We start from the raw sequence: 27,154 nt of genomic DNA on the forward strand, positions 1-27,154 counted from the left end.
TTCATTTCCCTGCTCATTGATCAGATGAGAGGTACTTCCCATGAGTCCTAGACTGCATGGGTAGGATGCCTCGACAGGAGAACTTAATCAATCCTGTCCTCACAGGAGAACACATCAATCCTGCTACAATCGCCATGGAGAACACATCAATCCAGGCCTCACAGGAGAACTAATCATCCTGCCACAATCGCCATGGAGAACACATCAATCCAGGCCTCACAGGAGAACTAATCATCCTGCCACACAGGAGAGCGAATCATCCTGTTCCACAAGAGAGCGAATCATCTTGTCCCACAAGAGAGCGAATCATCTTGTTCCAGTGCACACCACCAGGGGAGGGTGAGTCACCCTGTGGTCATATGTTGCTCCAGTAGAACTGCAAGCCCCCCAGAGCTCCCAGAGCTCAATGTATACAACATGTAGGACCCTTCTTCAAAGGTCTCTCGACGACTCCAAGTCGTTCAGGAAAATCACAAATTTGATCTTTCCTAGGGGCTCTGTCCTGTGCATCATCCTAATGCGATGGAGCCTCCTTGCTCATCGACTTACCATGATGTCTATCTGCTGGAGCAATCGACGAATACGGGATTCCTCAATAATCGAATCCCACCTCTGGTTGTCACAGAGAATCACAGTGGTACTCATCATGTGAACAAACAGCTCACTGAAGAGCTTCAGCAACCAGACTGCCTCACAGAAGGCCATACAAGCAGCAATGTATTCTGCCTTGGTGGTGCTCAGAGTCACCGACGTCTGCTTCCTGCTCATCCAGGGTATCGAGGCAGATTCCAAAGAGAAAGAGCACTTAAAAGTGCTTTAGTGATCCTCCACACTGCCTGCCCATTCAGCATTCGAATAATAATGCAATTTCATCTTTTCGGCAGTGTATCTCAATCCATGAGAGATTGTGCCTTGAAGATACCTCAGAAGATTCTTGGCACCAATCCAGTGAGGCTCAATCAAATATGAGCTCACCATGCTAACTGCAACACAGATGTCCGGACAGAGGTTCTCCAAGAACATCAACGCGAATGAGTTTATAAAACTCAGAGGCATTTCCCAAATCAGGTCCGACATCACTACCATATAACTTCTGAAAGTTAAGACCCTTGAGGTAGTCACAGGCTTGCAGCTTATCTTTTCACATTCAGAATCCAACTCCCTCTATCTCCTATAAATGAGAGGGTCTGCACCTGTCAGACATAGGTGCCGGTATGAGAGGTTTATCATCCACAACCTTCGAGTAATGGTTTGGATCAGTTTCACTCCTGGTGAGTCTCAGCTGCATTAGACAGCTATCAATCCTCTCATACTATGCCCGAGGTGTTTTGCTTCAAGCCATAGAGAGCTTTCTTCCACCTGTATACATGAGATTCCCGATCATGAGTCTTAAACTCCTCGGGTTGTTCCAAGCCTGTGGACCTGCTGCATGAAGGGAATGGACCCCTTATAATATTTTCCTTCGATACATTTCAGACATGTACCTACATGCTCCTCTTTGACTTCAAGCATCCGAGTCACCATCTGACTCACAGACCTCCAGTGCTGAGTCAACGGACATGGTCCCCAGTGGACTTCTAGCAACTTGATACAACCCAGAACTCAAAACATCTTAACAAGATATATTTTCAAACACGTACCTTTCCATTGATAAGTGCCATCTTGTAACCTTTGATTTCCATTTCCGAGATGGTCATCGGGTTCTTCTTGCGATCAGGTACATAAAAGAGATTCAGGGGTTTCTTGCTTTCGTGGAGGAGTCGACCACTTCCTTGATGACCTGCATTACCAGTCATTCCTTTGATTATTGAAGATGTCCCAGGAATGATTGTTATCTTCATCAAGAGATGTGTCCCTGCCATTCGAACACTCCTTCGCATAATGGCCGAACTTATTTCAACAAGGCATCTGCCTTTCCTCTCACCCTTAGAACCGAACTTCCCAATGAAGGGATCATTAGATGGGCCATCAGAAACTTCTGCTGCGCCATTCTAATAACATTCTCTGCTTTGACTTCACCCTAGGTGAATTATGGGGAACCCATTGATCCTTCTGTCTTGTCCCAACTGCCTTTGGTGATTGCTCTTTCACTCTTGCTTGGGCATTGTCTTCACCTCAGCTCTGATCCCATGTTAATTTTTGGTATGTTCTATGCTAGAGCAATTTATTTGAATTTTCACAATTGGCAATCACATCAGCATTATGATAAACTGCAGATAGAACAAAAATATAAAACGCAAAAGACAAGCCAAGACAAGAGGACACAAGATATGGCGCAAGCCAGGGACAAACCCCACAATGTGTGGGGAAACCCTTTGATCAAATCTTCTTTTATCTTCAAAGTTCAGCAGAGAGAGAGAGAGATAGAGTACAATGATTTTAAGTCAATACTTGACTTGCCAAATAGGAGATCAGACATCAGAGATCTTCACCTTGAAGATGACACAATGAGGTTGCAGATCTGATCCCAAGGACTGAAGATATGTAGCAGATGAACAGCTCAGTCAGTTACCCATATTACTGAAGCTTTCCTTCCATAAGACTCTCCTTCCTTTGCCGATTCACTGATCATGTCAAGGCTGCTAATCTGGTACCTTTCATAAGGACTGGTGCATGGCAGACCTGGTCATTTGTTAGGGCACCCTCTGAGAGCCACAACACCTTAACCATGCCCCACAGTTCACCTGATTACTGCAGCTAGCTTTCATACAATCCTCCAATGATACGCTGCCTTATAGGGCTGCTTACCTTCTGAACGCAGCTACTAAATAAAGGCCTCCAACTGCTGGCTATGGCCTGCGGCCTAGCCCATCAGTGGACTATAACTTTAGTCCCTTCAAACAGTGATCCAAACAGCTCCTTAAACTACTGTCCCTAGCTCCTCCCTTTTGCGGATTCTTTTGCTCAGCACACCGAGATCAAGAACAGCTTGATTATGCCCAAACAATCCTGAAATAGGCCACGCTGTTACCTACAGCAATGTAGCATTATGTCAGCGGCTTAGGTGACAGCAACTGGGTCTCTTTGAGCTGCGTATAAGGGCTCTCCTTACTGCGGCTAAGGGCACTACTATACAGCTGCTTAAGACCTCCATTTGCTGTGGCTGGAACCTCCTTCTTTGACTGCGGCTAAGGCAGATTATGACAGTGGATAAGGAGTGTTTTTCTCGCTGCATATAGGGTCAATAGACAATGGATTCAAACCTTCATTTAGGGCCTATATTAGCCCTCCTCTCATCTGCGGATGGAGCCTCTTGAGACAGCGTATAGGGGCTTATTCATGCTGCACATAAGTCTCCTCTTATCTGCATTTAGGTCTTCTTATAAGCCTGTGGCTAGGGCATCATCTGCACTGCGGCTAGGGCACAACTGAACTGTGGCTAGGGCATCAGCTACTGTATATTTTAGGTGTCCCTCCTTCTCCAAAAACCCAAGACGTGGAGAGGAGGAGAACACACCAAGAATGTGTGTTAAAATGACTTCAAATCCTCACCAATTTATACTAGAACGTAGATGATGAATAGACACGTCTATTGGGCTTCTGAGCCTACTCAAGTTTGCTGGTCGGCTTGGTAATAATTATATAAACAAAATAAATTCATATCTCCATAAATACTTATCGGAATCGGATGATCTTTGGATCAATCCTACACTTCTCGACGAGAGGGATCCAATAAAAATATCAGTTGTCATAAATAAGCTGATCCACATGGAGTTTGGCCCTAGTTGCCAATTTAACACTCACGCTGGCTCTGCGTCACCCCAAATGGATCTACGTCAGCCCTCTGGCCCTCTGCGTCAGCAACGCTGGCCTCTCTAAGGCTCTGCGCAGCTCCCAGCTTCTTCTGCGTGGCTCTGGTTGGCTCTCTGTCACACTTCTTAGCTTCTGCGCTGCTAGAAACAGCTTTTGTCACCTCGGGACAGCTGTTTTCTGCTGCTATTGCTACGCTCGGTTGATGTCTTTTAGTCCTCCTGTGATCTGCAATCACCCTCTGATACCATGTTGAAGTTCCTAAGTTTACTTAGTTTAGAAACCCTTCATGCACTTTTTCTTATTTATTCCTACCTTCTTGTTATTTTTTCTTTAACAAGTTATTTACAAAGTAAGTACTGAAAATAAACACCAGTGCATGCTCAACATATTACAGATCAGCAACTAAAAGAAACAAGAACAAACACACCACATGACACCATTATTTTTGGACCAATGTCCCTGGAAAAACCCAATGCAGGAAAACCAGTGCAACTATCTAAGGGTTTTCTTATTAAGCAATATCAGAGTACAATCTGGGTGCCGAAACTGGCCTACCCAACAGAGAATTTCCTTAGCAGCTATACCTCACAGTTTGAGAGAAATCTCCTGGCTGAAACCCCGGAAAATCCTTCCAGCAGCTCCTCAGCACAAAACTACTCTGCAACCCCAGCGTCTGCCCAAACTAGACTGCGTCAGCCCCTCTCTGTCTCACACTGGCCCTGCGTCAGCCTTTCTAGGCCTGCGTCAACCCAAGGAGGCCCTGCGTTAGCTCTGGGAGCCTCTGTGTTCATTGTGCTGGCCCCTCTGGTGCTCTGCGTAGCACTTGGTTGCCTCTGCGTGGCCCTGCATGAGCCCTTGCTGACTCTGTGTCACCCTCCTTGGCTGCTACGCTGCTCTCCTGGCACAATCTCTGCCTTCTCTGTTTCTCTGTACTCAATGCCCCTCAGCTGCTCTCCCGATCACTAATCCTATCTCTCTTAGCAAACCCCGCTCTAGAGAATAGAATGATTGATCATCTAGTGTGCCCTCCAAGTGACCCTCAAGCCTCTTATACTTTTCCTGTTGACATCTCAACAGCCAAGATTAAGTCCCTAATCAACGGCTAAGATTAGATCTGGCTTGATCCATGTCTTTTGGACCACTCTAACAAAGATTCATATTAATACACATTAATATTTTATTTTCCCTAAGTTTAGACTTAGGGACTTCATTAAAAATATTAATTATTTTAATATCTCCTGATTTGTTTAGAATCTGCCCAAACCCTTTCTGGGTATTGGAGATCTCATGTGCCCCAACCTCTCCGCCAATTTTTCTGGCTAGAGCACAGCCGATGCTACCCCAAATCAATAACAGTTTGGGATAGGAGCCCCATTCAGTGGGCTCGGCTGCCACCATGAATGTTTGCGCTCTTGGTTGTCAAATGAAAAGGTTTCAAAGTGAGGACAAGAACGAAATGCCTAGACAATGAAACAAAGTCAGCCAAAGATTGACGAACTACAAAAGAGGTACAAGAAAGTCACAACAACAATAAGAAGTATGCCATGAGAAGGATCAGTGAGTCGAACCCAATCAATCATACATGATCAAGAACATGCCAGAGGTTAATTGCAAATTAGTTCACAATAGATCATCGGCATGGCAAGAAATAAGTAAGAACAGATTCAAAAGCAAACATACATACAACAACTATGAATCAATCCATAACATATTACATTTATGAATGCACATACAAATGCAGCAAAAATATCAAATAGCCAATACAACCACTATGAACAAGCATGGGAATCAGTGCCAGAAATGAAGAACATCTTATTAGTGTTGTTACAAATACAAGTACATATGTTGCAATTCATCAAAGCCCAATAGTGGAACATGGGCTACTCATGCCATTATCCAATACAAAACCCTAGCCTCACTTAGCTCACCCTCCTAGCTTCCAAGAGCTAGGTGCCTCTAGCTCTCAAGCACAAATCAGCTATCTAATCCTAGCCCCAACTCAAGTGCTAAAGTCCCTACAAATGAGACATGAGGGTATATTTATAGAAATAAGGAAGGTGACCTTTCACCTTCTCCTATGACCTTTCATCTAGCTTCATGGCTCTTGACCTTCCTCACTATTCTCTTATGCTCAATGACTGTTACATGCCTCATTCATCTCAGTGTGGCTGCTAGCATTATGATGAGAAACATTCACACGATGATAGAAGAGAAGACATGAGGAGAGTATTGAGGGTTCTTAGAAACCCTAGAATCCTTATTTCTAACATTGTTGCAATGATATGGAGACTTGCATAGGTTGTTTCCCCTTCTTTACATTCAACCAATATCGATGTCGTGTCTTTGATCTTGTTGAATGGTTCTTGAAGCTTGTATGGAGCCATCTTGCTTGTTAATGGAGACCCTAGTTGCACAGCTTATTGCGAGAAACCCTAGCTCTTTCTACATAAGTTGACATTCTCGTCCTTCTTCACCCTGCAAGCAGATTACAATAGTCATATACATTGTAATAAATTACAATAGTTCTATTTTTTTAGAATTCTCCAGTGGTCTAAAACCACCCAGAAGTCAAAATTTGGACCATCCAGCCTAGCAATCAAGGAAGTCGAATTTTTTTGGTGATCTGTGTAGCAGTTATCAAGGGATCAAATTAATTTAACAAGGATCAAGCCATGGATCAAGGAAACTAGCCGTTATTTCCACTTAGAGGAGTTTGACGCTCTCATTTTCTACATAAGAAAGCCATTTGCTTCTAATTTGATGTCGAAAAATTTTGTAATTGAGCTTTGTGTCAAGCTCTGCTGATTGTAATACTTCTTTCTTGAGTAATAAAGCAAAAGCCTTTGGGGGTTTATTCGTGATGGTGTTCCTCTTCTACTTCTTGTGGTAGTGTTTTCTGGATCATGTGCTTAATACTCTACTGACTAAAATTTTGTAAGTTATCATTTCATTAGCCAGTGGTTGGATTAACTATTTGCACAAGTATCTTTCATTAGTTACTGGATTTAGAGTAGCAGATTAAATTTGATTAATCTAGCAGGTATATTTAGATTTTAAGGGTTTATTGTGTGATCCGGCCCCTAATGATCTAATAACTTCATCTCATGTGTGTACAGACTATAAGGTATTCAAATCTTAGGCATGAGGGGAACTCTTCGGTTGGACCAGCCAACTCCAAAAACAGGAAGCTCAAGAGCCCATTGTGTTAAACTTCCAGGACTTATCTAACAATTGTTTTGCAATGATCTTGTCCATGGCTCTAAATTAAAAACTCTTATTTACTCATTTATCTCCAATTAAAATTGTTTAATAAAGATAGATCTGTGAAATAGAGCTTGAATTTTATTGTGAATATTGTAAATAAATTTGTAAGTAATTTTTACTAACCCTTGTAATTATAGCTAGTTAGGGTTTTGTTTCTTTTATTTTGATTTTTCTTATAAATCTAGGATGGCTAGTTCTTTGCCCCTTTGCAGGTGCTACTCTTCAAGATCAAAGGACAAGGCCGAAGTTTTGAAGGCTTAAGCCCTCACTTAGCCTAGTGGTTAAGGTTTGGGCACCATGTCACATTTGAGTAAGTCGTTTAAGTAGTTGGAGAGGGTTGAGAGGCCAGATTTGGCCCCTTGAGGCCTAGATCTATCATTCTCAAGCCTTATTCCTTGAACGTTCATCATCTCTTGAAGGCCACAAGCCCTAAAAGGGCTAGATCTCATTGGAAATAAGGGTTTAGACAAGGGTTTATCATTAAAATTTTGGCAAATATTTTTTGTGGTTGTAAATCATATAATTTGGCATCAAATCTTGCAAGATCATCACAACTTTTTTGAGGGCCAAAAAGTTCAAAATAAAGCCTATCTAGGGCTACTAGGGTAGTCGCAAGGGTTCCAAGCCTTGGAGGCTTGGCCACAGGCCTAATCAGGCCAAGATAACCTAGTCGCAAAGCATTAGATGCATCATAAACTTACTACACTTAATTATCAAGACTAATCTCCTTATTGCGGGCCAAGCGAATTTTTTTTGGAGGGTTTATTATTGGCTTCACAATGAAAATTTGTTATTCTAAATTCTAATCTAATGATTTTTGGACTAATTTTGTTGTTTCAGGCCTATACATCATTTGGGAAGGGGTTTTAATTTTTATTTGGGGCTTGGGACATCATTGATCAACCAAACTTCCTCCTTTTACCTAGTTGCGGGCCTAGAGGCCTCTTTCTCCTTGGCCGCAAGACATTTGGAGGTCTGATCCCATTGCATATCAGTCTAGGGCTAATTCGTTTGTGATTGTAGGTGTAGTGTGTTGAAGAATGTAACTATTTTCGATCTTCATAATTGTATGAGTTATAATGAAATGTATTATCAAAAGAAAGAAAAAGAATATTTTTATTATTATCATTATGACTTATTAAAGCATGGGTTTCATGCTTGGGTCATCATGTTATAGGTCAAAGTCCCCATTGAACACTTCTAGGTTTTATATGGAGTCATTAGAGTCATTGCCCTTTTTAGGAGACCCTTCTTGGGCTTTTGAATCATGTACAAAGAATTTTTATTGAGTCAAATAAGTCATTTGTCACCTCCACACCAAGTCGACCCTCGCCTGATCAAAGTCAGTGTTGGAAAATGTAACTATTTTCGGTCTTCATTAATGTACTTGAGTCATCATGTAATGTACTTGTCAAAAGAATATAGAATAGCATTTTTCTTATTATTATTGTGACTTATTAAAGCATGGGTTTCATGCTTGGGTCACCATGTTTTAGGTCAAAGTCCCCATTGAGGACTTCTAGGATTTATTCTGAGTCAATAGAGTCATTGTACTTTTAAAGAGACCCTTCTTGGGCTTTTGAATCATGTAAAAAGTTTAAGTATTGAGTCAAATATGATTTATGTAACCTCCACAACATCTCGACCTAAGGACCCTATTCAACCTCACATGAAGCCTATAAAAGCAAGCTCATCGAATTCATTTGGAGCATCATTCTCACATACAAGTTCGATTTCTATTGTAGCTGGGAAAAAAGTGTGAAATTCTCTTGTAGCTGGGAATAAGTGTGAGGTTCTCTTTTAGCTGGGAAAAGGTGCAAACGCTGTTGTCGGGAAGCTAAAGTGAATGCGAGTTTGGGGAAGCCTAAGGAGAAAGGAAAAATCGAAATTTTGGTGTCTCTTTCTCTCTCTGTTTCGTGGTCTAGATTGGGAGATCGAAGTCTCCTAAGTTCCGCTGTTGCCGGAAATCATATGTTGCCGAAAGCTGCTACCTAGTCGAAGTTGCTGGAAGAGGTCGAAATTCTGGGAGGTTGACTTGGTGTGGAGGGAAGATCTTGTCTTGGTCTAAGGTGAAGAGTCTCAAAGAATACTATTGAAGGAAGAATTTCTTGACTAGGTTTTCCCCTCGAGGGGGGTTTTTCCCTGGCATAGTGCCTACATCTGGTGTCTATTGTTTTATGTGTTGTTGCTTTGGTAATTGCTTGATGAACTAAAGGAAAGAAGATATAAAGAATCATAATAATAAGAAACATCACAAGTAATTATCAAGAATAAGAAAATATTTCTACCTCTCTGATTTTCTAACAGTCGGCCTACATTAACGTAATTCGACCCACAAAAGAGGCTATAAATAAGGGCATTTCCACTCATTTGGAGGATCACACACACAAAAGTTCGATATTCAAGAGAGGGAAGCAAAAGAATACGAAGTTACAGAAGAAATAGAAGGAGATTTGTTCGAGAAGAAAATCAAAGTTTCTCAGTTACCTCTCTCTCACACATGTGAATTTAAGGGGATACTACTAGAAGGTCGAAGTGTTGCATCAAGGTCGAGTTTTTGTTGTTGCATCAAGGTCGAAATTTATGTTGTCTCTAGGTCGAAGTTTTGTTGTTGCTTCTAGGTCGTAGTTCTGCTACTTCAAGATCGAAATACTACTGCATCAAGGTCGAAGATTCGTTGTTGCATCTAGGTCGAAGTTGTTGTTGGAAGGTTATCATCTGCAGAAGAAGAGAAGGGTTGACTTGGTGATTGGAGGAAGTCTATGTCTAGGTCAAGGAGTCTTGGATCATCTCGTGAAACTATTGAAGGAATAGTTGTCAATTGGGTTTTCTCCTAGATAAGGATTTTGCCCTGACTATCCGCCTACATCTGGTGTCTTTGATCTTCGTGTTATGGTTTTAGTAATTGCTTGATGAACTAAGTTAAAAGAAGAACACAAGAAAGTTAATAAGAACATAAGAATATCACAAGTAATTATCAATATAAAAGAAAATATTTCTGCCTTTCTGATTTTCCAACAGTATGGCCTTGAGGAAGGGTTATAACACTTGTTTGTGGCCTAATCACCAATTCTTGAAGGCTAGCATTGGCATATCAGTAATAAAGGCTTGGCCGCAAGGCTCTAATTCCTTATTCCTCTCAACCATGACATATTGGCAGACTGTCACAAAGCATCAGATCTGAATCTCTATATTGTAGACCCTAATCTCAAGAGAAATTTGATAATAATAAGCCCTAAAAACATTAAAATTATCACATAATAATCATAAGAAGCATAATAAGTGTTTAACAAGTGTTTGGGCTTTTGCTCGTTGCATTTTGGTGACAAATATACATTGACAATGGCCACAGTAGACTGATCTCATCTTGACAATGATATATTTGAGGTCTGGTGCATCTTTTGAAGTTGATCATTGTGAATCCATTGGCATTGGGCATCTAGAAGGATAGTAGACTGGCATTGTTTTTTTTTTTATTCTTCTCTTGTGAACTTGTCAAGGATAGATTCTGCTTTCTAATTGGTCACTAAACATTCCTATTTCTTTCTTGGTTAATCGCCTAGTGTTGCGTTGCATGGTTGGAGGATAGTTGCATTTGAATCTCATCGCATTTCATCATTTTAAATCACTGTTAGCAATCTCATCTAATTGTGCTTATATTGTGCTTGTATAATCTTGAGGTTCCTCTTGTTCTAATTGCTCTATTACATAAGTGAAAGAAGAATCCTAATAAGCACATATAAGTAATCAAACATCATTGTTATCATTGTTTCGTTCAGTAACTTTGAAATGTCTCCATAATCATAATTGGTACCTTGTAATCTTGGATTGATAAGTGGTATTTGAATATATTGGTTACAAGTGGTTTCACATTGTTCTCATTGGCGTACTTTTCATACTTGTGATCTCATTGAAGCGATCCTAATTTGGTCATCTTGCATTCTCATCCTAGATTAGATTTGCATGGTTAAAATTTACCTCCAAGCCTAAGCTTGGTTGAATAGAAATTTAGAACCACCTTCTTCATCCAACTTGAGACACTTGACTTTTGTTAACGGTTAAAACAAGTGACTTTGCAATTCTCTTGTGGGCAACCCCTTGTAGGAACGGAGGTACTTGGGTTGCTAGAAGCAAGAGGAGGTATCGTTAATGAGGCCTTAGCCTCCTTCCTCGAACCTTCTTTCTACAACCTTGGGGGGCGAGACTTGCTTCAAAAGAATTGTGGAGAAGGCCCTCACCTATGGTAGGCATCTAAATAAAGTTGACCAAGACACTGCATTTCATCTCGCATCGTGATCATTAACAGTTGAGATTGTGAGCTTAATTCATAATTGCAAGTTTCACATTGCTATAATTTACTTTCCTTGCAGTTGTTCTCTTAATTCATTGTTCATCTCTCTGTTGTCTTTGGTGCTAACTCATCTTTGTAGCATTTGTTTATCTAGTAAATTGTTATATTATTATTGTTGTGCAAGTATTTTTTTATTTCGTTTGAGCATTTAAGGTGTTGGTCTCTCACTAACATATTTGAAGGATCTAATTGAATCTATTTGGTTGTGCTCAATAATCTTGCTTGCCATATAATTTTAGCTCAAGTTGCTAAGATATTCATTTGTATCTCCTAGACTTGTTGATCCTCAACAAGTTTCCTCATCTATTTTCACCTTTAGGGACTACCCCCTTAGCCTGCTTAGGAGACAGCTTAAACGGAGTGAGTAGGGATTGTTACCCACCATTTTGTGGGTGATATCCCTAGGAGAAAATTTTCTCCAAGATGGTCCTCAGTCGACAGCCAGCAGCCCCTTGCAGCCACCAACTAGCTCATTGTGCCATTTCTCCACCACCTGAGCTAGCCATGTGGTCCCTCACCCATCTACCATGATCGTATGTTTGAAGGTGGGCCTCCCGAACCTAAAGGTATGCCTTGTCATTTGGTAATTGAGTATTGTAGTTTGCTTATCATGGACACTTTTGGGCATGGATTAATGGGGGGATTCGGCGGAAAGAATGGGCTAGGTTTGTGCTCTTGTCCCCTAGACCCCTTTTGGATGTTAACCTTGGATTCTAGTCCCGTGGGATCTCTTTTACTAACCCTTTGGCTTTAGGGATGGTATTTCATGGGAAATCCTGATTTTAGTTGCGTGGTCCCACTCCCTCATCCACATATATTTCCCCCTTTCCACTCATTATAACCCCATTCATCATTTCTCCCACCTAGGTCCACATTCCTCCACTAGGTCCACATAGGGTTAGCTTTCCCCTTCCCCTTGCCCACACCTTGGGTTAGGGCTGGAATGATGCCCCGGAGGTTGATGCAACTAAAAAGAAAAGCAAAAGCAAAATTGGCCACATTCAACAGGAAAATGTATCACAAAATGCAAAAGATGGTCGGGACAAACACATTTAGCACGTGGGCAAAAGCCAATATATGAGCTCTATCCCATCATCATCGCCATCACCTTGGTTCCTATAGGCCCTAGATGAGACTTCTTTATCATTTAGGAACCCATGAGTGTCCCAACCCCTGGTGGGAAATGAATTGCCCTAGCTTAAAAGGGGTATCCACTGCTATATCTCACACATCATGCTCTTACCCCTTGAGCCCCAAGCAGTGAATTAAAGGAAAATCATAAAAGGCAAAAGGCATATAAAGAAGGGTGGAGAAATTAAGGCCGGAGCACCTCATGTACTACGATTGCTCCCTCCTATACATTATATAGCGAAGTGTCGGCTTCCCTTTTACTAGCTACCCTTGTACCCCAACATGTGGCCCAGGGCTGCCCCTTTTCATTCCCTACTCTGTTCATCTCTTTTTCACATGCCACCACCTTTTAAAGGATGTACCTTGGACATATTATCCGCTTTAGAAGTAAAAACCACCTAATGGGATACTTGGTTAACCCCATTTGGAGCTTAGACACATTAGCACATGCCAAAGCCCATTATGGAAGGGCATGCCATTATGAAGTCCCCACTTGTTGTCCATGGTTTGTAAGCTATTTTACTCAATTTCCTTGATGACTTGTTGTACTGGAAGGCTAGGGGACACATTGGATCTTATGCAAGATTGCAGGTGGTCTCCATCTTGGGTTTGGTCTCCCTATACGGGGTCCTAACCTTCTAGAGAGCTACATTGGCACATGTAGGGTGTGTGTTGAGAGCCATGGGCCTCCACAGCAGTAGACAGCACTCCATGGATCCCCATAGATGTTCAAAGATTGCTCGAGATTCACCTATTGAACGAGGAAGATGCACCTGGTTCACTTTTTCCCAACCATCCCTACAATTGTACCATGCACTTGGCAGATGACCCAGGACTTGTATGCTGATGTGGCATCACTTACACCATCATCTGAGCCCTTACAGATGGTCTACAGGCATCTTCGACTTACTTGGAGACCCATGAGGTCACTTGTGTGCCCTCACAGCCATTGGGAGCACCACAGGTTTATTATGTGGAGAACAAGGGGTCAACCCCTTGTCCATTACTTTTGGAAGTCCAATTCATCATTTTGGCACTTATGGACTTCACCGGGCCTCTTAGAGAGCCCAACGACATGCATTATTGATTATTCAACCTCTTGGGAGGCTTGTTATTTTGTTTATGAGCTAGTTTGGTGGGCTTGTCACCAATAGATAGTTATTTACACATTACTTTTAGTTGATGGGCTAATGTAGGCTCAAATTAGGTAAATTTGAACTCATAAATAAGAGAGACATGAATTCATTTTTTATGATCACTTTGGATTGGATCATACTCTCTCTTAAGAATTTCGCATTTCTTTCTTGGAGGACAAATAGGAGCATGGATGAATTTTGATGTTTGAATTGGATTTTCTTATCTTGGAGCTTCTTTATTATCAAATTGTTGACGGTTGGATATGATCTCTTACATGTAAGTACACATTTAATGCTATTCTTGTTTTACTTTGTCATATACATTGGAATGGGATTTTCACTATACTAGGGCTAATTGTTGCATTTCATAATTGCGAAATTGTGGAATTATTGTTTCTATATAGCATCTCTCAATGTATGAGCCATGTATGTTGAATGAAATCTCCTAGGGATAATTTTACCATTGAATTTATGTTGGTAAGCCATCTCTTTTTGCAAAGCGAAGTATAAATCTTTGAGGTCACTTATTCTTGCCCTAAAGGCCAAGCAAAGTAGTGCCCTTGAGGCCTCCTTGACCGAGAAACAAAGTCCTTTCTCATCATTCTCCTAGACTCCATTCTCCCCAAGGGATTAGGCACTGATCTACCAATAGTTGGCCACTCAAAGAACCATTTTTCTTCACCTTTCCCCTTCTCTTCTAGGTCTAGCCAAGTTGGGTCACCTAGGGCATCACTTTTCCGACAAAGTAGCCATAGAAAAGTTTGATCTCCTAGCCTCTACAGCGTTGGTGTGTCCTCAAAATCTCCTCCAAATTTGAAGAAATTTTGACAGTGGGATTGTGAGATATCCCAAGCCCTAGCTCTAAAATCAAACTTTGCCTTGGTGTTCCCTAGGCTAGTACCTCATTGGATCAATTTGACACATTTAAGTGGAAATTCTTATTTTGATCCTTTCCCCTTCCTTTTCTGGGTTAAAATCATCATTGGTTGCTAGACTCCCTCCCCTTAACCTAGGTTGGGTCCACTTGGTCCCGTGTGGTTCCATACCTTTGAAAAGTTAATTCTTCAAGAAACACTTAGGAAATCAAGTTCAATAAGGATTTTAGGAATTGGGAAAATCCTTTACAAGGCATATTCCTCTAACCTAGCACTTAAATCCTCACCTCATTATCCTAGAAATCTTTGTACCTCGCCTTAAGAGCAAGCAAACTCCATTCTTAACCTCCTTCTAGGAAAAGGATCCTTAAGGTCACTTCACATCCATTTGTTAACTCATCCTTCACAAGTGACTTTCAATATACCGGGTCTCCTCCCATCAGTGAAAATTCCTAAAGAGTAGGGAGTCTTAGCTGAGGTGACACTGGGCTAAGTCTCCATTGTTGCCCTTGATCTAGCAGTTGTCCCTTTAAGAGTCCCTTTTAGGCCCCCTGCTAGTTTGAGCAGTAACAAGGATCAGAGTGGCAGCCCCTACTCTGAGAATTGTGCCTTAGGTGTACACTTCAGGGGACAACAAGCATGTTGTAAATTTTTGGTTTGGTGGATCAAAGTAATAGAGGGTAGTCTGTCCTTCAAACTTTTATGAAGCGATAGAAGTAAACCATGCCAAGTGAAAAATAATTGGAATTTGTGTTGAAATTGTAGCCATGATCAGTGTTCACAAAAATTATTTATTATCATTGTACTTGAGAAGAACAAAATTATTATTGTTTCTAAAATCTTCTTCATGCTTTTGAATTGGTCAAAATGTATTTTTGTAAGAAAGAAAATTATTATTTTTATTTATAATTTCAAATGGCTCCACAAGTGCTAAGTCAGCCCTTCTAGACGGTCAAGTCGGCTTGCCTAGAAACACACCCATTCGGATCACATAATGGCTAAATAAAGAGGTTGATTTGCTCTCCTTGGCAAGCAATTCGATCTCACAAGCTTTAATCATCTGCTCTCCTATGTGAAGGTCTTCAAGGAAGTATACAAGGGTTAGCATCAAGCAAAGAAGTCTATTTTTCTCTCTCGTTGAAGTTTGTATTAGTTCGTGGCTCCTATGGAACAAGTCTGAGGCCTGTTTCTCTTTGAAAGGGTCCAAAGATCTGCTCTTTATCCAAGTTTCTTGTGATCTGAAGTTTGGAAATAGGCCAAGACCTAGAAGGATACTCCAGACATCTTTTTCAGTGGTCCAAAAGCCTACTTGTTTGAGATCTCTTGTCTTGTGAAGGTGATCTCTAGGCCAAACCCTAGAGGGATATTATAATCCTATTGTTCTATTATCTGAGCTCATTGATTGGTTCGAAATTGTAGCTGCCTCAGGCCTGTAACTAGGTAGAGATCTGAGGTCACCTCAGGTCTGTCTCTAGTCCGAGATCCAAGCCACTTCATGACTGTGATATGGTCCAAGTTTTTTGTGCTTCCACAGATCTGTATCCTATCCGAAGTCCCAACCTCAGAGGGAAGAGATCCAAGCTTTGTTTCTGTGGTATGGTGAGAGGATCAGCCTGTCGTTTGTGATCTTGTTGGAATACTTTGTGAAGAGGAGCTTAACACCTGTAAAAGCCATCTTGATTGGTCAATATTGTCTATGTCTTGATGTCTTGTTGAAGGATCTCTTTAAGGAAAGGGTTGCTGGGTTTTTACCCCTTGTGTGTTTTCCCAGGATAAAATATTGTCTCTTGTTATTGTGCACTGTGATATCTACTTTCTTGTCATTGCTATTAGTTAAATTTCTGAAGTGTAATTATTTGATGAATAGGAATTAAAAGAAGCCCTAATAATTCACAAATAATAATCATTAGTTCAGAAATAGTGATTGTACACATTGTACTTGGTTTTCCAACAATTTGAAGACAACGTATGATGAGCAAAGAAAGAAATTCACTGTAAGAGAATCTGAAATGGTAATGTACAATACCAAATAAGAAGCTGCCTTCAATGGACCAGATAAAATCAGCAGCAGCATTGCTGTAGATACCTGTAAGATAAATCCCAAGCAAATCAAATTCTACAAAAGTAGATAACAAAAAATGAAAATCCCTTTTCAGTGCCTACTTATTTTCTGTGTCATGCCCCAACAGGAACATAGGTTGATGAAACAAACCATAGTTTTTCTGCCAGCAGATATACCCCATCTCATGGAAGAGATTACTAGAGGGAGTGGAAAAAAGCAGCCAAAATAGTTCTGCAAGAACCAAGCAACAGATTTTAGAACCACAAAACTCTGTTCTTTATACCCACACCATACTAAATAGCATTCACTAGAAAAATGTATTAAGAAAGAAAAGAGGCAAAATAACTATATTAGAGACCAAAGCTACACATAAGCCCAAAAATGTCACGAAACCAATAAACAGGATTATCATTATGTTGCTTTTGTACAATGACTCTGATCCCTGAAGGAGAATTCCATGTTTAATTTCTCTTTTAAATAAAAAGTTCTCTAGTTCTCTTTAAAGATCCAGTGAAAAGCATCAACATAAAGCAGGTTGGTCTTCAGAACATTCAATCTGTTCTATAATAAGAATATCAAGTTTCTTTTGTAAACAGCCAATAGAATCATAATGAGACAATCGAAGGAAGTCTGAGCATGTGAATGATGGAAGGAAAGCTCAAGTTGAAGGAAGATTATGACAGATCAAGTCAAAGGAGGAAAATTGAAAAGATATAGGAGTCCAAAAATTCACGCCTTGCAACAAAACTAAGAACCCAGAACTCACTGAACCAAGAGGATAAAACCAACTAAACACAATCAAATGGATACACAATCCTTGACATATCACTACTTCTACAAAAGAAACAATGAGATATCTTTGTTGGTGCACCATATCTTCAGTGTTGAACTATCGAAGTATTATAGATTGGCCTTGTTGACCGCTACGTGTCAACTACCCATAGCAGTACAACCCCTTTTTCGCAAAAGGTGCAGCACTGGATCGACGTGTCTGTGCCATTCGATTGTCATCATCTGCCCGATTATGTTATGTTGTAAACCCAGTCTACATGTGTGAATTGTAAATAATCTTAGCAGATATGAGTCATGTATGTAAATCGCCTAGGAAAACCTAACTTTCTAGTGATAATCTACGTTCCGGAAAGTTTTTTGTCTCACCAATCCATGATTGGCAGAGTTTTCCTTCAACCTAACCCCAAAGCCAAAATGGATTTTGCCATTAGAATCTTAGGCGACTCCTGGTGTACTTAGTCGAATCTATGTAAAAGTAATTTGGAAATAACTCTAACTATTTGGTTAGGTTACTACAAATTGCTTGATCTGCTAGATTATAATTGTGTCGCAGAACTGGGTGGTCTATGAGGGTCTATGTCAAATGGGTTTTCCCCCTTGAGATGTAAAATTGTAAAAGTCATAATGTAAAGTGTCTTGAGGGTTAGAAAATGTTTTAATCCCCTCATAAGTCCTAAGTCCTAGGTCCTATGTGATTTTTTCAAATGGGCTAAGTTTGAGGATCCAAAAAGTAAAAAACAATAAAAAATAAAAGATATAAATAATAATAAATAAAATAAAATTTAAAAAGTAAATTAAAAATAAATAAATAAAATTTAAAAATAAAATAAAATAATAATAAGTCAAAGTTTTGAGAAAATAAATGCAAAGTTTTAATTTTTTAATATATTGAAATGCATTTAAAATTTTGACGGATGAGATTAAAAGGGATTTTGATCCTCATCGACGGTCGAGATTAATTTGACATGGATCACTCGAACTAGCCGTTGGGAAATTTTCCTTTAAATAGGGCGTTAGGGGTTATTTGAGATGAGATTTGATCTGAGAGTCTGGTGCTACAGAAAGCTCTCTTGTAGGCATTCTTTTGTGCAATAAAGAAAGACTTTGGGGTTAAAAATCTTGCTGGTGTTACTCTTCTGGAAGTGTTGTAAGATTGTTTTATTTTTCTACATAATTTTATTTTCAGCCATTGATAATAGTTTAATGAAGATTGATCTAGGCACAGATATCTTGTCTGATCTTTGGGGTTTGAATGATAGTTTAGATTCTGAAATATAATGGCAGGTATCTCCATTTGATCTGGATTTCACTATTGTTTTCTCCCTCTATGTTAATGGTTGATTTTAAGCTGTGCAGGAAATCTTAGTTTTGAGTTTACCGGGCATTAGGGGAAGTTCTCGGCTGAACCAGCCAACTCCCGAATTGCGTTTTCTGAAAGAGCCCAGCCAGTTTTAATCCCAGGCTTATCATTTGAAATTTTTTTTATGAATGCATGAAGGGTTTTCTGAAGTATCTCACATTAAATTTAAATTCTGAAAATATTACTGTGGATTATTGACAAATCTGGCTGCTTAAGAGTCGAAAATCTGTAAATATTGTAAATTTTTAGCTGGTTTTAGGGTTTTCAGTTTTGTTTCTGGCACATTTTACTTCTTGGTGCTCTGTTTTTGTTATTGCAGGCTGCAGGTCGGAAGAAAACATTTTGTCCGAAACCAGATCTAGGCCCCGGAGGGTAATATCTGGCTTCAAGATCAATTCTGGCAAGAATATTTACTTCAGATTTGGAAAATTTTGCGGGGTTTTCATCAAACAATCCGAAGCAGAAAGATTTAAGATCTTAATTAAGTTTTATGAAAATCATTTGTTTAAGGGTTTCTGAGCCACCGATTTCGATTTATCTGCTGCCCAAGCTATTGTACCTGCGTTTTTTGAAGCCCCTCCAAACCCTCGTCAATCAACAAGATAGCAGCTTCATTTCATTACGTTATTCCATATGCCTCCCCTCTTTGCGTGCTAGCATTTTTCCGCTGCCCATCGTCCTCCCCACGCAGTCTCAAACTAAGTCCCCGGCTCCAACGTTCTGCCTTCCCCGCCATCTCCCACACAGTTTTCTAAACCATTCAAGTGCTTGTTTCCCCTTGTTGTGTCTCCCAACCCAACTGGTCCACAGTTAGTCATCCATTATCCCATAGGGTCTACCCCCCTTAGCCGCAGGAGATGGCTTAAACGGAGATATCGAGGATTAGGGTGACAGCCCCCGGTCTAAGCGTTGTCGTGACAATCTGTGCGACAACATTTTTTGGCGCCGTTGCTGGGGACGTTTTATTCTCGGCGTTTCAACGACATTTCCTCATATTTCTTCTCATTTCTCATCTTTTCATTTGAACCGGCAACGGCAACATTTTTTGGCACCGTTGCCGGGGATAGAGTTTTTTTGTCCTTGGTTTATTCGACAGTCATCTTTCATCTTTCTCATCTCTCATTTGAGCTGGCAAATTCAACATTTTTTGGCATCATTTGGATCTCATCGCCTTATCTTTCGTCATATCAACACCTACTCTTCAGTTCGTTTCTTGTTTGGGTGGCGACTCCATTTCTTTTCATTTATTTTTTCCCAGACAAGAAGCCTCCTCATATCTGCTTGTTGGTTGCTTTTTGGATCCTAGAATTAGATTCATTGTTCAAGTGGCGACTTCACTTCTTTCATCTCTTGATTTTCTTGAGCAGAGATCTCTTTCTATCATCCATTTGGTCCCTCGTTATCCATCATGGATTATTCGTTTAAACCATGTCATTTTACTGATGACCTCCATGATGTTCCGAAGGTGGCCATTCCTAAATTACCTTTGTTCTCGAGTGGTGATTCAGTCGCTGTTAAAAAGCATCTAGGCAGGTTTACTCGTATGATGATCATATATTGTAGACCCCCTCAATATAATCATGAAGATGTCAAAATGCATATTTTTGTCCTTTCTTTAAAGGGTGATGCTTTGAATTGGTTCAACAATTGTCCCAAGGATTCTTTCACTTCTTTACAAGACATTGTCAATGCTTTTAAAGATAGATATGGTGATCCAGATAGCTCGCCTTGTGCCCCTAAAATTGTGCAACAAAATGAAAGTAATCTTAGAAAAGGTCCAGCTGTCGATGAAAAATTTCAAGACAATTCTTCATATCAAAATGTGCCATCCACCTGTACCATTGCAGATCAAATCCATGATAGTGGAAAAGCAGGGACAAATTATAAAATCAGTATTGACAATGAAAAAGAAGATCAGAAGCAAATTATACAAGAACTAGTGCGGCTGGTAAAAAATATGGAAATCAATCAAACTAATTACGCCAATGATATGAGAACTTTATGCACCCACCTGGAAAAACGTAATAAGGAGATGGAGATCATGCAAAATCTGCATGCTAAGGAAATTGAGGCCATGAAGACTAATCATGACACAGAAATTAGTTTTATGCAAAGCAAGTTATCAAGCATAGAGGAAAATATGACGACCATGAAAGCTAATCATGTAGAGAAATTAATTTTATGCAAAATAAGTTATTGACCATGGAAGAAGACCATACCAGGGAAATCAGTGCTATGAAGGATGAACACTCTAGTCAGATGGATGCCATTACAATACAGGTTCAGAAATTTCAGCAGCTGTCAGAGGATGAAAGAAACCAGGGAACGTAAATAGATCTAGAGCCTCCTTAACTGTTACAGCAAGCTCCATCTTATTATGAGGTCCTTTGTTCCATTGAAAAGTGGATAAATGAAGGTGACCTAGATAAAAGGGAAATTAATAATAAGGTTGATGCTCACATGGTTAATCCACTAGTCATAGAAGATCAAGTTATAACTCATGGCACTTGTGAGATTGATCCATCATCCTTGACAGGGCAGATGCAAAATGAAGAAAGACATGTCACACATATCTTACATACTTCATCTGAGAGCTTTGAAGCAGAAAGTTCCACGTCATCAGTGATACAGCCTGCCACAAAGAAAAAGTGCAAGAGAAAGAAAATGAGAAGAAGATTTGATGAATCAGACGGCCGCGAGCAGCTTGATTTTCGAATAGGAAAAAGTCCTACCATATGTAGAATTGGACATGGCACATCCAACAAGCAGCCGACAAATTTGCCTGAAAGCAGGCAAATGCTCAATATACACTATATTGAACACATCTGATGCCATGGGGCATCCTCTGTATTTCTAACCCTACTCTTTGTTTTTTCAACGTTTTCATTTCCGTTTTAGGATTAGAATTACTTTTCATGTTACTAGATGGTTAATAAATGAAGAGCTTATATCTTTCCTGTGCTTAATGTTATATGATGATTTTTGAATCGACGCTACTTATGTTTTGTTGTGTGTTGCATGGATGCAGATTCTGGATTCTCACATTCCTACAGTGCAGCAACGTGTCCCCAAGTAGAGCCAGATGTTGACCGCTACGTGTCAACTACCCATAGCAGTACACCCACTTTTTCGCAAAAGGGGCAGCACTGGATCGACGTGTCTGTGCCATTCGATTGTTATCAACTACCCGATTATGTTATGTTCTAAACCCAGTCTGCATGTGTAAATTGTAAATAAACTTAGCAGATATGAGTCATGTATGTAAATCGCCTAGGCAAACCTAACTTTCTAGTGATAATCTACGTTCCGGAAGGTTTTTTGTCTCACCGATCCATGATCGGCAGAGTTTTCCTTCAACCTAACCCCAAAGCCGAAATGGATTTTGTCATTAGAATCTTAGGCGACTCCTAATGTACTTAGTCGAATCTATGTAAAAGTGATTTGGAAATAACTCTAACTATTTGGTTAGGGTATTACAAATTGCTTGATCTGCTAGATTATAGTTGTGTCGTAGAACTGGGTGGTCTATGAGGGTCTATGTCAAATGGGTTTTCCCCCTTGAGATGTAAAATTGTAAAAGTCATGATGTAAAGTGTCTTGAGGGTTAGAAAATGTTTTAATCCCCTCATAAGTCCTAGGTCCTATGTGAATTTTTCAAATGGGCTAAGTTTGAGGATCCAAAAAGTAAAAAACAATAAAAGATAAAAGATATAAATAATAAAAAAAACGTTAAAAAATTAAAAATAACTAAAAATAAATAAATAATAAAATAAAATAAAATAAAAAATTTAAAAAATAAAATAAAATAATAATAAGTCAAAGTTTTGAGAAAATAAATGCAAAGTTTTAATTTTTTAATATATTAAAATGCATTTAAAATTTCGACAGATGAGATTAAAAGGGATTTTGATCCTCATTGACGGTCGAGATTAATTTGACATGGATCACTCGAACTAGCCGTTGAGAAATTTTCCTTTAAATAGGGTGTTAGGGGTCATTTGAGATGAGATTTGATCTGAGAGTCTGGTGCTACAGAAAGCTCTCTTGTAGTCATTTTTTTGTGCAATAAAGAAAGACTTTGGAGTTAAAAATCTTGTTGGTGTTACTCTTTGGAAGTGTTGTAAGATTGTTTTATTTTTCTGCATAATTTTATTTTCAGCCATTGATGATAGCTTAATGAAGATTGATCTAGGCACAGGTATCTTGTTGATCTCTGGGGTTTGAATGATAGTTTAGATTCTGAAATATAATGGCAGGTATCTCCATTTGATTTGGATTTCACTATTGTTTTCTCCCTCTATGTTAATGGTTGATTTTAAGCTGTGCAGGAAATCTTAGTTTTGAGTTTACCAGACATTAAGGGATATTCTCGGCTGAACCAGCCAACTCCCGGATTGTGTTTTCTGAAAGAGCCCAACCAGTTTTAATCCCGGGCTTATCATTTGAAAAAAAAATTATGAATGCATGAAGGGTTTTCTGAAGTATCTCACATTAAATTTAAATTCTGAAAATATTACTGTGGATTATTGACAAATCTGGCTGCTTAAGAGTCGAAAATCTGTAAATATTGTAAATTTTTAGCTGGTTTTAGGGTTTTAAGTTTTGTTTCTGACACATTTTACTTCTCAGTGTTCTGTTTTTGTTATTGCAGGTTGCAGGTCGGAAGAAAACATTTTGTCCGAAACCAGATCTAGGCCCCGAAGGGTAAGATCTGGCTTCAAGATCAGTTTTGGCAAGAATATTTACTTCAGATTTGGAAAATTTTGCAGGTTTTTCATCAAACAATCCGAAGCAGAAAGATTTAAGATCTTAATTAAGTTTTATGTAAATCATTTGTTTAAGGGTTTCTAAGCCACCGATTTTGGTTTATCTACTGCCCAAGCTATTGTACCTGTGTTTTTTGAAGCCCCTCCAAACCCTCGTCAACCAACAAGATAGCAGCTTCATTTCATTACGTTATTCCATACGCCTCCCCTCTCTGCGTGCTAGCATTTTTCCGCTACCCATCGTCCTCCCCACGCAGTCTCAAACTAAGTCCCCTACTCCAGCATTCTGCCTTCCCCCCCATCTCCCACGCAGTTTTCCATTTTCCTTCACGCAGTCATGATTCCAGCATTCCAACCTGCAAGGAATCGAATTTTCTTTCAGCTGCTCCAAACCTCACATCGCTGCCAGATCTGTCTATATCTCCTAAGGCTGCCATTCACCTTCATGCAGCTCCTTCATACCTACGTCCTTCCACGTTGCTCCAGCACCTACAAACAAAAGAAAAAAAATAAAAAAGCACGCTGCTCCTCACACTTCTACTGTCCGAATCTGCATACGCACAACCTCAAACCCTCACCACCATCGCTGCAGCACTCGTCCAGGCAGCTGTACCCACGCGCACCTCACTTGTACGCACCTCCCACGCAACAAAAACTCTCGCTATTTTCTTCACGCAACATTAGTTTCTCACCCGCTGCCCCTGCGTGCCAAATCCATCCCACCTGCTCCATTCTTTGCTCCTGATCCGCAATAACAATCTTCAACGCGTTCCTCTCGCTCGAGCCCAATCGCTGCAATCTCCGCTGCCGTCTTAAGTCCAAGCCGGCACACCAAAAAAAAAAAAAAAATCGTTTGGGTTTATGCATATGGTTTTTCAGTTTTTATTTTCGTTTGGTTCAGATTAATTTAGTTCTAGTGTAGCATATTTCTTTACGTTAGTTCATTTTAGTTTTAGATCTATTAAATTTTTGTTTTAATTTTAGATTTAGATTTTTTTAAGTTAGATTTAATTTTGTTTAAATTTAGATTTAAACCCAAAAAAAAAAATTTTAAAAAAAAATAAAAAATCAAAAGAATAAAAAAGGTTTTCATGTTTTTGATTTATTTTTTGAGTTAGCGTTAGTTCATTTAGAGTTAGATTTAGTTTAGATTTTAGTATTAGAATAAATTTTTAGTTAGATTTCTGGCTTTAAAATTAGACTTTGAGTTTATTTAAAATTTAGATTTAGATTTTTTTTAGTTAGGTGTTAAGATTTTTATTTTTAGTTTCCTATAGCTTAGGTCTTAGAACTAGATATCTGTTAGTTTTGTTTTGTTTTATTTTATTTTTTATTTTAAAATCTCATGAAAAAAAAATAATATAAAAATATTTTAAAAATTAAAAAAACGCTGAACAGAAAATTGAAATTTCATTTTTTGGCGTCTTTTGTGGTATTTATGTTCCATTTCTCTATAGCTAAATGCACTTAAATGTTTATTTAAAGTTGGCTATATGAAAGTGGTATCTGTTGAGCATTTAAATTGTATGGTCATTTAAAGCATTCAATCTTTAGAAATTTAATTGCTGGATCATTATTAAAGCGTTGAGTTTATTGAATAGCTTGTATTGCTTGGGATATTTGATGATAAATGATTGTTTTACAAGGTTCATATTTCTGCAACGTTTGATAAACAATTATTTAATCATTAACTCCATAAGGCACTGGTACATTAACTCCTGAAATCAATCAAGTACTGGTATCGCCTTACTGTGTCTCCCAACCCAACTGGTCCATAGTTGGTCTTCCTTCATCCCATAGGGTCTACCCCCCTTAGCCTCAGGAGACGGCTTAAATGGAGAGATCGTGGATCAGGGTGACAGCCCTCGGTCTGAGCGTTGTCGTGACAATCTGCGCGACAACAGGCCTCAATCTCAACCCCTGGGAAGAAAAGAAATACTTCAGCCTTAATGGTTAACTTCTACAACATAAGTGATTTGAGCATGTCCACAATGGCTCTAGTCAAGACCTAACAATTAACAATGACCCTATGCAAAACCAATAAATTAAGATCTGCAGCAACCTAAACTACCTTCATTAGGGAGAAATTAGAAAAAGCACTCTGGAAGCACTTTCGCAAGAATGATATTAATGCACAGTTTGTTAATGGTAAACAAATAGCAGTTAAAAATAACAAGATGTAGCCAAGTATTTTCCTAAGATCTATAAGATAGTTTGTCCCATGATAAAAGAAATGGAACTCAAAGAGCACTACAAAAAATAAGTCAACTCCATTGCACCATAAAACAGGAATGTGTCCCAACAAAAATGAAAAATTAGAAAAGAAAAAAAAACTATGTCAGATCAACCCTGCCAAACATCCATAATTTACAAAAACTAATCGTAAGGAATCTAGTGTTGTGTACACAATCCAGACAAGTTTACGAGGCATTGGACTATGTGTACATTAGATATTTTGTATGTGAGTTAATGATTTGCAATTATGTTCTACTCTTAGGAATCTATAGTGTCATATTTCAATATTGGTTGGGTACCGTTGATGCCGCCTAGCACACACACCTAAGTTAGTGTGAGAAAAGCCCTTAACCCCAGAAGGTGTGGCTTGGTGGCACAACCAAGAGATGGGATTGTCACCTATTCCCAACTGTCTCCGTTAAAGCTCTCTCTTAGGTAAGCTAAGGGGGGTGGGTCCCTAATGAAAAGTTATATGATATGAGTTTTGAGGAGATTAAGTTAAGTGGAGATGCATATCAAAAAAAAAACTTGACTCCAAGATGTTAACAAGCATATGATATATGAGCATTATTCAATAATGTCTTGAAAGTATAGGCTAGTGCTTCAAAGAAAATGACAATTGCTTGCTCAAAATGAAAATCAAGATACAATGATAAACAATCCTGCAAAATAAAATGTTAGACCAAGATGAACATATAAATATCAATTGCAACTATAAAAGAAATAGTACTTGAAAGCAAATGCTCAAATGACAAGATAATGACATCAACTACTCATGAGCTAAATAACTATGAAAGCAACAAGTATACGAAATAACCTGAAAATAGAGTTGCACCAACGAAAGATATTCCAAGTACAAGAAAGCAAATAGTTGCAAAAGTAAAAGATCCAAATACTTGCAATATAAATCAAATGCGTCTCGAGAAAAAGATAATAATAAAACTCAAATAAATTCAAGATAGCATACATAGGAGAGTTGTATTGCAAGTAAAGTGAAGATGTGATGTAGAGATGCTCTTGGTTTATTTTAATAGTTGTATTCTAAAGCAAAGTTTCAATTGAACTACGGTCCCTAGACCTCATCCCCGCCCGGAAATCCGGATCTCACAATGAGGAGTCAATAGGGGTGGAGGGTCCCTAAAGTTTATACAACCAACTTAAGTTGGAGGTTAATTTTAGAAATGCCAAGTAGCAATAAAATGTGCCTAAGTGAGATGCATGTAAACTACTTGCTCTCTGTTGAAATTTCTAAGTACTACCTGTTAGAAATTTTATCTGTATTCTTTGGTTTATTTCTCCTACTTGTTAATTATGAACAAGTTATTTAATCATATAAATACTAACATAAACGGAATACAGTCTCAACCATTTGCAGATCAACAGCTGAAAGAAATAACAAACGCACAAGTGACACCGTTATTTTTTGGAC

The 27,154-nt window shown here is 39.1% G+C and overlaps 1 protein-coding gene across 3 annotated transcripts in view; it reads right to left on the bottom strand.

The window, feature by feature from the left end:
- The window catches only part of LOC149207042 (uncharacterized), a 268,887-nt gene that overhangs the window by 132,895 nt on the left and 108,838 nt on the right, over positions 1-27,154 (bottom strand). For all 3 annotated transcript variants that reach the window (XM_089395651.1, XM_089395650.1, XM_089395649.1), the window contains 2 exons: positions 16,723-16,803; positions 16,537-16,596 (listed from right to left, as the gene is read on the bottom strand). In XM_089395651.1, the coding sequence (XP_089251777.1) occupies positions 16,537-16,596; positions 16,723-16,803 (141 nt within the window). The remainder of the gene's footprint in view (positions 1-16,536; positions 16,597-16,722; positions 16,804-27,154) is intronic.

The sequence above is a fragment of the Pinus tabuliformis genome, chromosome 1_2 (assembly GCF_031772625.1).
Source record: "Pinus tabuliformis cultivar Carrire ecotype Pingquan chromosome 1_2, CPIR1, whole genome shotgun sequence".
NCBI classification, from domain to species: Eukaryota; Viridiplantae; Streptophyta; class Pinopsida; order Pinales; family Pinaceae; genus Pinus; species Pinus tabuliformis.